The following is a 15,537-nucleotide window of genomic DNA, read 5'->3' on the forward strand; positions in this document are numbered from 1 at the left end:
TCACAGTCTCAGTTCAGTTCAGTTCAGTCACTCAGTCGTGTCTGACTCTTTGCGACCCCATGAATTGCAGCACGCCAGGCCTCTCTGTCCATCACCAACTCCCGGAGTCTACCCAAACCCATGTCCATCGAGTCGGTGATGCCATCCAACCATCTCATCCTCTGTCGTCCCCTTCTCCTCCCGCCCCCAATCCTACCCAGCATTAGGGTCTTTTCCAATGAGTCAGCCCTTCACATGAGGTGCCCAAAGTATTGGAGCTTCAGCTTCAACATCAGTCCTTCCAATGAACACCCAGGATTGATCTCTTTTAGGATGGATTGATTGGATCTCCTTGCAGTCCAAGGGACTCTCAAGAGTCTTCTCCAACACCACAGTTCAAAAGCATCAATTCTTCGGCGCTCAGCTTTCTTCACCGTCCAACTCTCACATCCATACATGACCACTGGAAAAACCATAGCCTTGACTAGACAGACTTTTGTTGGCAAAGTAATGTCTCTGCTTTTAAATATGCTATCTAGGTTGGCCATAACCTTCCTTCCAAGGAGTAAGCGTCTCTAGGCTGGATGATTGCAGTAGTCTTTTATCTGGTCTTCTGCTTCTGCCATTGTTCCCGACAGTCTGTTCTCAATTCAGATGCTGGAATATTAGCCATATCTTGTCATCCCTTTGCTTTCATCTCTCTACTGTCTTTCTGTCTCATCCAAGGTAAAAGCAAGTGTCCTTGCATGGAGTTCTATGACCTGCCATGATTGGTCCCTGCTATCTACTGTCTCTCCTTCCTCATTCAGCTCCAGCTACTTGTTCCCTGGCTGTTTCTTGAGCAGTCTCAGCACACAGCTGCCTCAGGACCTTTGCACTTGCTGTTGCCTTCACCTGGAACCCTTTCCCCTGTGACACTGGCATAGCTCACTTCCTCTCCTCCAGGCCTCTGATCAGATGTCTCTAGACATGGGTCTTTGGTCCTGACACATTTGAATCACCAATCCCCACCCCATACTCCCTAGCCCCGCTTTATTTTTTCTGTTTCCTATTTTTTAAATAGTTTATTTCCTTCCTTTAGGATATCAGTTCTATAAGGTATAGAATTTTTGTGATTTCTTCACTGCTCCTAGAACAGTTCTGTTCCATTTGTGGTTGTTGTTCAGTCACTCAGTTTTGTCTGACTCTTTGTGACCCAATGGACTGCAGCACGCCAGGCCTCCCTGTCCCTCACCATATCCCGGAGTTTGCCCAAGTTCATGTCTACTGAATCTGTGATACCATCCAACCATCTCATCTTCTGTCGCTCTCTTCTCCTCCTGCCTTCAATCTTTCCCAGCATCAGGATCTTTTCCAGTGAGTCAGCTGTTCACGTCAGGTGGCCAAAGTATTGCAGCTTCAGCTTCAGCATCAGTCTTTCCAATGAATATTCAGGGTTGATTTCCCTTAGCATTGACTGGTTTGATCTCATTGCTGTCCAAGGGACTCTCAAGAGTCTTCTGTTGCATAATACATACTAAATAAAATCTCCCAAATAAATTGAAAAATGTTTATTTTCAAAGTTGTATCTTTGTGGTGAAAAACTTAAGCAGTACAGAAAGATAAAAGTTTAAAGTGTGAGAGGAAATTTTTTCTGTTTTTCAATGATAGTTTATTTTCTAAGAAATTGCAAATGCTTATATGTCAAAATTCTAACTTTCACATAAAGGTATTCGATTATACAAACTTTTTTGCGACTTGATTTTTTCACTGTATTCATTATCTTGTACATCTTTCTGTATCAAAAAACTTGAGAACTTTAAAAGCAAAGTGGGTATTTATAAGTTAATAAGTGGAGGTGATTCAGAAGTTTGTTTCATGATAAATGTTCACTTGTTTGTTTTTACTCTGAGTTGATTATGGTAGAAGTGAGTCACTCTTTGCAAGTCCATTGCAAGATTGGCTGCCTTTTACAAAGAATTACTAACTAAGATTAACACTTGAGTAAGACAAAGGCCAGAGGCCTTGATATCTTCTCAGCTTTTCACTGACTGCCCTGTGAAAATTCAACAATGTAATTAGCAGCTGTGTCTGGGAAGCCTGATGTCACGTGGATGGAGTTGCAAATATTTCGGATGATAAAATAGTCAATAAATATGCTAAAAACATATAGTGCCTTTTTCTAATAGCTCATGCTATTTTTCATAACCAGTCCTTTTTTCACTTCTGAACACAAGTCGAGAAGGCTGGAGCCAGTCTTACTATCACTGTCACTTAAGACCGAGGGCAGCAGAGATTGAAGATGGATGGAGGCATTTTGTCTTCTTAATAAGAAAGGCAGACAGTCCTCATGATGTGTGTCTTTCTCTGACATATTCTCATAGCTTCCCTGAGTTATATCTGGGTCTTGACCACTGGACTGTGTAGTGTTGGCCAGGACATCTAACATTTCTGATTCTCTTCTTTTGCGATCATTGTGTGGACAGGAGGTACTATCGGTTGGGATCCAGCACTGGGCCTGCCACTGAATAAATCTGAATCATCATTAATAATGTTACCATGACTATTGCTTTTCTTTTTTGTTTATAATTTTTAAAATTTGAGTACAGTCGATTTATAATATTGTGTTAGTTTCAAATGTAAAGCAAATTTATTCAGTTATTTTTTTCAGATTATATTCCATTATCAGTTCAGTTCAGTCGTTCAATCATGTCTGACTCTTTGTGACCCCGTGAATTGCAGCATGCCAGGCCTCCCTGTCCATCACCAACTCCCGGAGTTTACCCAAGCCCATGTCCATCGAGTCGGTGATGCCATCCAACCATCTCATCCTCTGTCGTCCCCTTCTCCTCCTGCCTCCAGTCCTTCCCAGCATTAGGGTCTTTTCCAATGAGTCAACTCTTTTCATGAGGTGGCCAAAGTACTGGAGTTTCACCTTAACATCAGTCCTTCCAATGAACACCCAGGACTGATCTCCTTTAGGATGGACTGGTTGGATCTCCTTGCAATCTAAGGGACTCTCAAGAGTCTTCTCGAACACCACAGTTCAAAAGCATCAATTCTTTGGCACTCAGCTTTCTTCACCGTCCAAGTATCACATCCATACATGACCACTGGAAAGACCATAGCCTTGACTAGACAGACCTTTGTTGGCAAAGTAATGTCTCTGCTTTTAAATATTCTATCTAGGTTGGTTATAACCGTCTTCCAAGGAGTAAGCGTCTTTTAATTTCATGGCTGCAATCACCATCAGCAGTGATTTTGGAGCCCCCAAAAATAAAGTCTGACACTGTTTCCACTGTTTCCCCATCCATTTCCCATGAAGTGATGGGACCAGATGCCATGATCTTAGTTTTCTGAACATTGAGCTTTAAGCCAACTTTTTCACTCTCCTCTTTCACTTTCATCGAGAGGCTCTTTAGTTCTTCTTCGCTTTCTGCCATAAGGGTGGTGTCATCTGCATATCTGAGGTTATTGATATTTCTCCTTGCAATCTTGATTCCAGCTTGTGTTTCTTCCAGCCCAGTGTTTCTCATGATGTACTCTGCATATTAGTTAAATAAGCAGGGTGACAATATACAGCCTTGACGTACTCCTTTTCCTATTTGGAACCAGTCTGTTGTTCCATGTCCAGTTCTAACTGTTGCTTCCTGACCTGCATACAGGTTTCTCAAGAGACAGGTTAGATAGTCTGGTATTCCCATCTCTTTCAGAATTTTCCACAGTTTATTGTGATCCACACAAAGGCATAGTCAATAAAGCAGAAATAGATGTTTTTCTGGAACTCTCTTGCTTTTTTGATGATGCAGTGGATGTTGGCAATTTGATCTCTGGTTCCTCTGCCTTTTCTAAAACCAGCTTGAACATCTGGAAGTTCATGGTTCATGTATTGCTGAAGCGTGGCTTGGAGAATTTTGAAAATTACTTTAGAAGTGTGTGAGATGAGTGCAATTGTGCGGTAGTTTGAGCATTTTTTGGCATTGCCTTTCTTTGGGATTGGAATGAAAACTGACCTTTTCCAGTCCTGTGGCCACTGCTGAGTTTTCCAGATTTGCTGACACATTGAGTGCAGCACTTTCACGCATCATCTTTCAGGACTTGAAATAGCTCAACTGGAATTCCATCACCTCTACTAGCTTTGTTCATAGTGATGCTTTCTAAGGCCTACTTGACTTCTCATTCCAGGATGTCTGGCTCTAGGTGAGTGATCACACCATTGTGATTATCTGGGTCATGAAGATCTTTTTTCTACAGTTCTTCTGTGTATTCTTGCCACCTCTTCTTAATATCTTCTGCTTCTGTTAGGTCCATACCATTTCTGTCCTTTATCGAGCCCATCTTTGCATGAAATGTTCCCTTGGTATCTCTAATTTTCTTGAAGAGATCTCTAGTCTTTCCCATTCTATTATTTTCCTCTGTTTCTTCACATTGATCACTGAGGAAGGCTTTCTTATCTCTCCTTGCTATTCTTTGGAACTCTGCATTCAGATGGGAATATCTTTCCTTTTCTCCTTTGCTTTTTGCTTCTCTTCTCTTCCAAGCTATCTGTAAGGCCTCCTCAGACAGCCATTTTGCTTTTTTGCATTTCTTTTCCCTGGGGCTGGTCTTGATCCCTGTCTCCTGTACAATGTCATGAACCTCTGTCCATAGTTCATCAGGCACTCTCTCTATCAGATCTAGTCCCTTAAATCTATTTGTCACTTCCACTGTATAATCATAAAGGATATTACCTAGGTCATACCTGAATGGACTAGTGGTTTTCCCTACTTTCGTCAATTTAAGTCTGAATTTGGCAATAAGCAGTTCATGATCCGAGCCACAGTCTGCTCCCGGTCTTGTTTTTACTGACTATATAGAGCTTCTCCATCTTTGGCTGCAAAGAATATAATCAATCTGATTTCGGTGTTGACCATCTGGTGATGTCCATGTGTAGAGTCTTCTCTTGTGTTGTTGGACGAGAATGTTTGCTATGACCAGTGAATTCTCTTGGCAAAACTCTATTAGCCTTTGCCCTGCTTCATTCTGTACTCCAAGGCCAAATTTGCCTGTTACACCAGGTATTTCTTGACTTCCTACTTTTGCATTCCAGTCCCCTATAATGAAAAGGACATCTTTTTTGGATGTTGGTTCTAAAAGGTCTTGTAGGTCTTCATAGAACCGTTCAAGTTCAGCTTCTTCAGCATTACTGGTGGGGGCATAGACTTGGATTACCTTGATATTGAATGGTTTGCCTTGGAAACGAACAGAGATCATTCTGTCGTTTTTGAGATTGCATCCAAGTACTGCATTTCAGACTCTTTTGTTGACCATGATGACTACTCCATTTCTTCTAAGGGATTCCTGCCCACACTAGTAGATATAATGGTCATCTGAGTTAAATTCACCCATTCCAGTCCATCTTAGCTCGCTGACTCCTAGAATGTCGACGTTCACTCTTGCCATCTCCTGTTTGACCACTTCCAATTTGCCTTGATTCACGGACCTAACATTCCAGGTTCCTATGCAATATTGCTCTTTACAGCATCGGACTTTGTGTCTATCACCAGTCACATCCACAGCTGGGTATTGTTTTTGCTTTGGCTCCATCCCTTCATTCTTTCTGGAGTTATTTCTCCACTCATCTCCAGTAGCATATTGGGCACCTACCGACCTGGGGAGTTCATCTTTCAGTGTCCTATCTTTTCGCCTTTTCATACTGTTCATGGGGTTCTCAAGGCAAAAATACTGAAGTGATTTGCCATGCCCTTCTCCAGTGGACCACATTCTGTCAGACCTCTCCACCATGACCCATCCGTCTTAGGTGGCCCCACAAGGCATGGCTTAGTTTCACTGAGATAGACCAGGCTGTGGTCCATGTGATCAGATTGGCTAGTTTTCTGTGATTATAGTTTCAGTGTGTCTGCCCTCTGATGCCCTCTCGAAACACCTACCGTCTTACGTGGGTTTCTCTTACCTTGCACGCGGGGTATCTCTTCACGACTGCTCCAGCAAAGTGCAGCCGTTTCTCCTTACCTCGGACAAGGGGTATCTACTCAGAACGGCCCCTCCTGACCTTGAATGTGTAGTAACTCCTCTCGGCCCTCCTGTGCCCACGCAGCCGCCGCTCCTTGTATTGCATTATAGGTATTACAAAGTATTGAATATAATTCCTGTGCTATACACTAAATACTTTTGGTTTATCTGTTTTATATACAGTAACATGTGTCTGATAATCCCATAATTTGTCCCTCCATCTCTCTCTCCCCCATGGTTACCATAAATTTGTTTTCTATGTCTGTGAGTTTACTTCTGTTTTGCATAAAGACTCAAATGTATTATTTTTAGATTCCACATATATAATATATATTAAAATAATATATAATAAATATTAATATGTATTATTAGATTCTAGAGATATTATTGATATTACAGATTATAATATATATTATATATCTATAATAATATAGGTATATAAGATATAATAATATATTATAGATCCTATACATCTTATAGATTATAATATATATTATAGGTTATAATATATATTATATATAATATGTATTATTATATAATATATATAATATATTATATATTAAATAAACTTTATTATATATTATTCTCATATTATATTACAAATATAACAATTATAATAGATAATTATATTATATAATTACATACAATATTATATATTATAAGTATAATATTTATATATTAAAATAAATCAATAACACAATATATTATTAATATTAATATATTAAGAATTAATAATCAGTATATAATTAATCATATAATTAATATACAATTACATACTAATATAATATATTATGTATTATATAATACATAGTATATAATATATAATATATAATATAATATAATATATATAATTATATATAATGTAAATATGATAGTATATATTGTATATTATATATAATATATAATATATATAATTATATATAATGTATATATGATATTATATATTGTATTTTATATATAATATATAATATAATATAATATATATTATATTAAATATAGTACATATATAATACATATATTATATATATTATATAATATAATACATATTATATATAATATACAATATTATATATAATATGTATTATATAATATTATATACATATAATATAATATCTAGTATATATGAAATATATGATATATATAATATATAGTATGTATAATATAAATATAATATGATATATATAATATATATATGATATAATATATAATATATAATAATATTATATAATAATATAATATAATATAATAATATATTATATTACATATATTATATTATATATAATATATATAATATAATATAATGTATATAATATATATAATATAATATATATTATATATAATATATGTAATATAATATATATTATATATATTACTATATATAATATATATTATATATAATATCTGTAATATAATATATATATTATATATATTACTGTATATAATATATATAATCTTATATATAATATATATTATATATAACATATAATATAATATACATTATATTATATATTATATATTATATGTATACATAATATATATAATATATGATATATGTAATATATATGATATATATAATATATAACATAATATATAATATACTACTATGTGATTGCATATGTATTGTATATTAATTGTATTATTATATATAATATATATTGTATATATTATATATAGTATATATACTATATAATACTATATCTAATATGATATTTAAATGTATATAATAACATAATAACATATAATGTATATAACACATATAACATATTCTATAATATCTTATATATTATTTTAACACAATATATTATTATTATTAATGTATTAATATTCAGTATATAATTAATAATATGATTAATATACAGTTACATACTAATGTAATATATTACATTAGCAATATATAATAATGTATATAATATTATACATTAGTGTATAATTGTATATTAATCATATTATTATATATGATACATATAATATGTATAATATTATATATCATATATATAAGATATAATAATATATATAATATGATATATAAATGTATATAATAACAATGATATATAACATATATATTACTTATGATATATATTATATAATATCTTATATATTATTGTTACATATTATATATAATATATTTATAATGTATATAATATAATGTCTATATAATATATAATATTGTATAATATATATTTTCATGTTATATATAATATTATATATAAATTATAATATATAATCTATTTATAAATATTATATGTAATATAACATATATATAATTATATTGTAAATAATATAATATGTATTATAATATCTATTAAATGTAATATATATAATTATATGCATTAAATTTTATATTATCTATAATATATATTATATATTATTTTATATTGCCCAATAATATTTACATATTATTTTAAGTATATAATATATTATATTATATTATATCATATATTATATGTATATAATAAATAGATATTTAATAATATTTATATAATATTTGTATAATAAATATATAAAAATATGTAAAATATATTTATGTATTATATGTAAAATATAGAAAGTATATAAATTTATAATAAATATATAATATATATTATATATTCTATATCATAGAATATATAATATAGTGTGTAATATATAATATAATATATATAATATAATAATGTAAAATACAATGCTTAATATATATAATACAATATATAATATATGGGATTATCTTATATATATGTTATATATAGTCATTATAGAATAATATTATGATATATAATTATATATAATATACATAATATATAATATATAGTATATATAATATAATTATATATATAATATATTTATTACATATATAAAATATGTAATATATATTATATATTATAATATAAATATATTATATAATATATAATATAATAAATACATTATATATAATATATAAAATATATATAAGTCTTAATATATATAAAATTATATATAATTATATATTGTATTTGATATAGTATGTATAATATGTATTATATATTATATCAATATATATAATATATATTGTATCAATATATATAATATATTTTGTATAATTATTATATCATAATATATAACATAATAAATATATGTAATATATAGAAGCAGATATAGTAAGCTCATGAGCCTATGGCTTGACCAGTTCAACCGTTTATTCACAAATGTTCTTAGAATACGAGGTGTCCGGTTAGGCCAGTAGCTGGGTTAAAACTGTGAAGTGTACCTAGTTCCTGACAGCAGAGAGCTTATCGTCCTCGACTAGGAGGCAGGAAACTGTAGTAGAGTTGCTGTTTGTGTGTGTGTTTATGTGTGCTCAGTCGTATCCGACTTTTTGGCACCCCTTGAACTGTAGCCCACCAGGCTCCTCTGTCCGTGGGATTCTCCAGGCAAGAATACTGCAGTGGGTTGCTGTTTCCTACTCCAGGGGATCTTTCCGACCCAGGGGCCAAACCTGCATCTCTTGCATCTCCTGCATTAGCAGGCAGATCCTTTTTATTTCTAGTGCCACCTGGCCGCTAAAAGCTACTAGATCATATAAAAGTCCAAAACCCTTCATGAATGATGACATTTTTGAAAACATCCAAATAGATAGGAAAGCAGAGAGGGTGGGGTGAGGTAGACATACATGTAGGATGCTCTGGGGAGAATCATGCCAACAGGTACATGAAGATGCTCTGGCAGATCCACACTTGTCTCTGAAAGGCAAGTCCTAGAGGGTTTGGGTGCCAGCATAGTGGTTGTGAAGCCAAATCCAGCCTCCGTGCCCCAACACATAATTAATTCTCAGAGGTGGAATTTTGGGTGAAGTAGAAAAGAATAGCTTTATTGCTTTGCCAAGCAAAGGGAGCCACAGCAGGCTAATGTCCTCAAAACTGTGTCTAAACCTGGAGGGGCTAGAAAGGGCGAGAAGTTTTATATTCATGGTTCAAAGAGATCCTCATCAGTTTGTGGACCTTCTTCTTATTGGTTGGCAGCAAGATAAGTGAAAGTCAGCATCATGAACCTTCTGGTGTGTGGTCTGTGCGCTTGTGGGCACACAGGTACCATTTTATCTTCTTCTACCTGGTTGGCGTTTCAACATCTGCAAAGCCGCTCAAAGATATTGTTACGCGTAACAATACGTAACACGTTTTGTTGACGGGGAACCAGGACTCTGCCCCAAGGTTGCACTCCTGTTACTCTTGACTCTTCCTCCTTTGTTCCCACATTCCATCCCTTCCCTGATTAACAACTGCTTGAGTCTGCCCCTTGGAACTCAGGGAAGGTCTTGGAGGCTGAATGAAGCCTATTTCCTGTATTCAAGACATGGGGAATACAGAAAGGCTTTTGTGCCCAGTACCCCACAGGGTCCTGCTGGGTATCACTTGGACTGAAGTCCCCCCTTTTGGAGAAATCACCTAGCGTGGATGCCCATTTTTTATGTAAATAACGTGATTTCCTTCTGAAAGCCTAACAGCTTGCCACTTCTTCAATTTAAATGTAAACCCAAATGATCCCATAATAAAGAGGGATCATTGCAAGACAGAGCATCTGAGTGGCCAGAGTTCCTGGAGATTTATTCCTTACCCCGGAGAGTGTGGGTCTGTCCTAGAAGTGGGAAGAGAGAGGGCTATTGGCTGCAAAAACTGACTCAAATCTCAGCTCCCCCACTGCTGTTACCCTGAGAAAAATTATTCCATCTAAGCCTTTCTCCTTATCTATAAATTGAGGAACACTTCCTCAATTGAGGAAGTCAATATATGCATATTTCTTTGGCTCTTAAATCAATTCAGATAGTATTCATTTCTATGCTATAAATATTAATTTCTTCAAATGTACTTAATAAAACTATACATGAAAAATCATTTTTGCAATGATACCATTTTCTACTTTGTATGAGGGAGGTACTTTCTCAACAAAACGCCAGGCTACAATTTTCTTGTTTTTTTAATTTTTATTTTATACTGGAGTATAGTTGATTGAAGGGGCTTCTCTGATGGCTCAGATGGTAAAGCGTATGCCTATAATGTGGGAGACCTGAGTGTGATCCCTGGGTCGGGAAGATCCCCTGGAGAATGAAACAGCAACGCACTCCAAAATTCTTGCCTGGAAAATCCCATGGACGGAGGAGCCTGGTAGGCTTCGGTCCATGGGGTCACAAAGAGACACGACTGAGAGACTTCACTTTCACTTTTCACTTTCATAGTTGATTTACAATATTGTGTTAGTTTCCGGTATCCAGCAAAGTAATTCAGTTTTATATATATACATGTATCTGAAAGTACATATTGACTTCCCCACAGGGTTTGCTGCTACTGCTGCTGCTGCTAAGTAGCTTCAGTCATGTCCAACTCTTAGCGACCCCATGGACTATAGCCTACCAGGCTCCTCTGTCCATGGGGTTTTCCAGGCAAGAGTACTGGAGTGGGGTGCCATTGCCTTCTCCGCCCACAGGGTTTAGTGGGGTTTAAATGACACAGTGTAGTTGTGTTGTAGGAAGGGAAACCCCTTCTATGGCTTGAGAATGGGCTCCTGTCTAGCACTTGGAAATCAATTGTCCAAGGAGACACACATGCTGACGAAGCAAGAGACTTTATTGGGACGGGGCGCCCGGTGGAGAGCAGTAGGGAAAGGGAACCACGGAGAACTGCTCTGCCTCGTGGCTCACAGTCTTGAGTTTTATGGTGATGGCATTAGCGTTCGGCTTGTCTTTGGCCAATCATTCTGACTCAGGGTTCTTTCTGGTGGTGCCCACGTTGTTCAGTCAAAATGGATTCCAATGAGGAGGATTCTGGGAGGTGGTCAGACACATGGTGACTCCTTTTGACCTTTCTCAAACTCTTCCGGTTGGTGGAGAGTTATTAGTTCCCTGTTCCTTACCAGGACCTCCTGTCATAAAATAACTCACAAAAATGGTTACTATGGTGCCTGGCCAGGGTGGGTGGTTTCAGTCAGTGCGCTTCCCCTAACAGTCGGAGCTATTATAACATCATGTTAGCTGTTACTACAGAGACTGCTCTGAAGGATAACAAAAGTTCAAGAGGAAAGATAAGACCTTGGGTTGAAAGGCAGAATCAAAGTGAGATCAGGCATCCTTCTGGTTTTACACCCACATTACCTTCTGTGAATCCAGGCTCACTTTTTGCATCAGGACTGAGTCATTTACTTGTCTTTTTATGAACCCAGATCCAATAAAGTTGAGACCCTAGGGGCTTCCAGCAGATGTGCTCACTGCTCATTCCCATGCTTCATTGCTGGACAATCACTTTATTTTCTTTAAAAATGTTATTCAAGTCCAGATGAAAGCTTTTGAGTTTGGCCATCAGAAAGCCCTAAAATGCATTATATTATAGGTTACCTCCTTTTACAGCACTGGATGATGCTGGGAAATTGAAGGATTCATTAGCAAGTTATCAGTCATTTTGTTTTCCTTCACAGGCATTCTTGATTCTCTCACTAGAATCTTTTATTTGTTAATATCATACTGTAAGATACAGCAGAAGATATTTGCAGGTTTAGTAGATGCTCCCAGAAATAAATTTAAGGTGTGATTATTTAGCAATGTATGATTTAAATCTCCTGTGATCATTGGTTCCCATGTTGGTCAAATTATAAATTCTTAGATTCAAAAAGGGATTAATCTACTTTGTGTGTGGTGTGTATGTGTGTGTGTGTGTGCGTGTGTGTGTGTGCACTCAGTCATGTCTGACTGTTTGCAACCCCATGGACTGTAGCCCACCAGGCTCCTCTGTCCATGGAATTCTCCAGGTGAGAGTACTGGAGTGGGTTGCCATTTCTTCCTCCAGGAGATCTTCCTGACCCAGGGATTGAACTCCTATCTCCTGCATTGGCAGGTGGATTCTTTGGCAGGTGGATTCTTTACCTCTGAGCCACCTGGGAAGCCAGGCCCTATTTCCTAGAATACTCTTGTTTAGATGTTGGTAGGTAGTTGTGAAAAAGTTGCCAAATAAGTTTTGGAAATCCTATGTATTTTTTTTTCATAACTGGAAATTGTCGATATACACTATCATAAGGAATCTCGTTGAATATCTTTAAGAGTTTACAAATGTGTTTGACCTTAGACTACTGCCTTTTCCTCAACACATGTTAATATACCTAAGGATAAGTGTACTTTAGGGTGCGGTTCTGGAAAGATTGCTGCTGCTAAGTCGCTTCAGTCGTGTCAGACTCTGTGCGACCCCATAGACGGCAGCCCACCAGGCTCTGCCATCCCTGGGATCCTCCAGGCAAGAATACTGGAGTGGGTTGCCATTTCCTTCTCCACTGGAAAGGTTAAGTAATGACAATGGGCAGGATCTTCCTTTTTAAATTTTGTGTGAATATCACGTCACTGTGATGCCTCAGAGGCCTCTTTCAGCTGCCAGTGATGTGGTTCTAGTGATTCCTGTATCCTTCCAGGTGTTACATCACATTGGCTCAAGCTCTGGGCATGAGCATGGGGGGTGCCCCTGCTGGTCCTGCAGGAACAGGCAAAACAGAAACGACCAAAGATATGGGACGGTGTCTTGGGAAATACGTCGTGGTTTTCAATTGTTCAGATCAGATGGACTTCCGAGGACTTGGACGGATTTTTAAAGGTAAGGATTATATATTTTTATTTGCTGAAAAAGGTAAGCTAAGGTGGATTATCTTGTTAAGATTTATTTTTCAACAATTGGCTGCATTTTAGTGTCATTTTCCAACTTTGTAAAACTTTTTGAAAAACCTGAATCTTTCCAGTGTTGTGTGGGTCCAATGTCAGTATCACCTGTCTTTGTACTGTTCCTTTTATCCCCGCAGGTTGAGTGTTTGCAGAAAAAATGTTATATTGCAAATTATTTTGGGGGCATTTAATATATGATCTATTTGTTCAACTTTATGTTTGAACAAATTTAACTCTGGCTTGTCTTGGCAGTTGCATAATGCTCTTTTTCTTGACTTTCTAATTGGATGTACTAATTGGATTTTCTATTTAATTTCCCTTCTAAGGACTGGCACAGTCTGGATCCTGGGGTTGTTTTGATGAATTTAACCGTATCGATCTACCAGTTCTCTCTGTCGCAGCCCAGCAGATTTCCATTATTCTGACGTGTAAAAAGGAGCGTAAAAAATCTTTTATTTTTACTGATGGAGATAATGTAACTATGAACCCTGAATTTGGGCTTTTTCTAACCATGGTAAGGAACCATAAGAAGAGCTACTGAACTTCAGCCTTCTTATCACAGTTTTCATGTATTGCCCTTGTCCTATCATTTATTTTCCATGAATGGGAATTGGGATTGTAATTTTCACTCCTATTTGAAAGCCTTTGGTGATAAACAAAACTCATATTAGTAACTCATGACTTAGTCTCTCCAGTTAAATGGAGAGTGAGATATGTAAATGAATTTTCCAGCTGTCATTCCAGCTTTCCTATGTGTGCATAATGAATCTTTTAATATTATGCTGATATATTGCGCTTGTTACCCCATGATTGTATCATTCATCCTTCGGTTTTATTTTCTGTACAGAACCCTGGCTACGCTGGGAGGCAGGAACTCCCCGAAAACTTGAAGATTAACTTCCGCTCTGTGGCCATGATGGTCCCTGACCGGCAGATTATCATCAGGGTGAAGCTGGCCAGTTGTGGATTCATTGACAACATTGTTTTGGCCAGGAAGTTTTTCACACTCTACAAGTTGTGTGAGGAGCAGCTTTCTAAGCAGGTGTGAGATTCTGAAGGTCCCTATGTACTTAGGCATGTTGAAAATTTTTATTCTGTTCTGGAGAGGGTGTGGAGAAAAAGCAAGCTTCCTACATTGTTTGTGGGAATGTAAGTTGGTGCAGCCACTGTGAAAACAGCATGGAGTTTCCTCAGAAAACTAAAACTAGAATTACTGTGTGATCCAGCAATCCCACTCCTGGGCATATATCCATAATTTGAAAAGATACGTGTACTCCAGTATTCACTATTAAATAGTGCTACTAAATAGTAGCACTATTTACAGTAGCCAAGGCATGGAAGCAAACTAAATGTGCATTCACAGAAGAATGGAAAAAGATATAGTACATATTTGTTGTTGTTCAGTCACCCAGTTGTGTCCCACTCTTTGCGACCCCATGGACTGTAGCACCCAGGCTTCCCTGTCCTTTACCATCTCCCGTAGTTTACCCAAACTCATGTCCATCGAGTTGGTGATGCCAACCAGCCATCTCATCCTCTGTTGTCCCCTTTTCCTCCTGCCCCCAATCCTTCCCAGCATCAGGGTCTTTTCCAATGAATCAACTCTTCGCATGAGATGGCCAAAGTATTGGAGTTTCAGCTTCAACATCAGTCCTTCCAATGAACACCCAGGACTGATCTCCTTTAGGATGGACTGGTTGGATCTCCTTGCAGTCCAAGGGACTCTCAAGAGTCTTCTCCAACACCACAGTTCAAAAGCATCAATTCTTCGGCGCTCAGCTTTCTTCACCGTCTAACTCTCACATCCATACATGACCACTGGAAAAACCATAGCCTTGACTAGACGGACTTTTGCTGGCAAAGTAATGTCTCTGCTTTTTAATATGCTATCTAGGTTGGTCATAACTTTCAGATACATGTATATA

The 15,537-nt window shown here is 36.3% G+C and overlaps 1 protein-coding gene across 1 annotated transcript in view; it reads left to right on the forward strand.

Annotated features, from left to right (window-relative positions):
• Nucleotides 1–15,537, forward strand: part of DNAH5 (dynein axonemal heavy chain 5) — a 310,603-nt gene that overhangs the window by 145,253 nt on the left and 149,813 nt on the right. The window contains exons 36-38 of the mRNA XM_081520843.1: nucleotides 13,369–13,547; nucleotides 13,939–14,126; nucleotides 14,460–14,654. Coding sequence (XP_081376969.1) covers nucleotides 13,369–13,547; nucleotides 13,939–14,126; nucleotides 14,460–14,654 — 562 coding nt within the window. The remainder of the gene's footprint in view (nucleotides 1–13,368; nucleotides 13,548–13,938; nucleotides 14,127–14,459; nucleotides 14,655–15,537) is intronic.

This window comes from Giraffa tippelskirchi, chromosome 8 (genome assembly GCF_054371585.1).
Source record: "Giraffa tippelskirchi isolate mGirTip1 chromosome 8, T2T-mGirTip1v1.2.pri, whole genome shotgun sequence".
In the NCBI taxonomy this organism is placed as follows: Eukaryota; Metazoa; Chordata; class Mammalia; order Artiodactyla; family Giraffidae; genus Giraffa; species Giraffa tippelskirchi.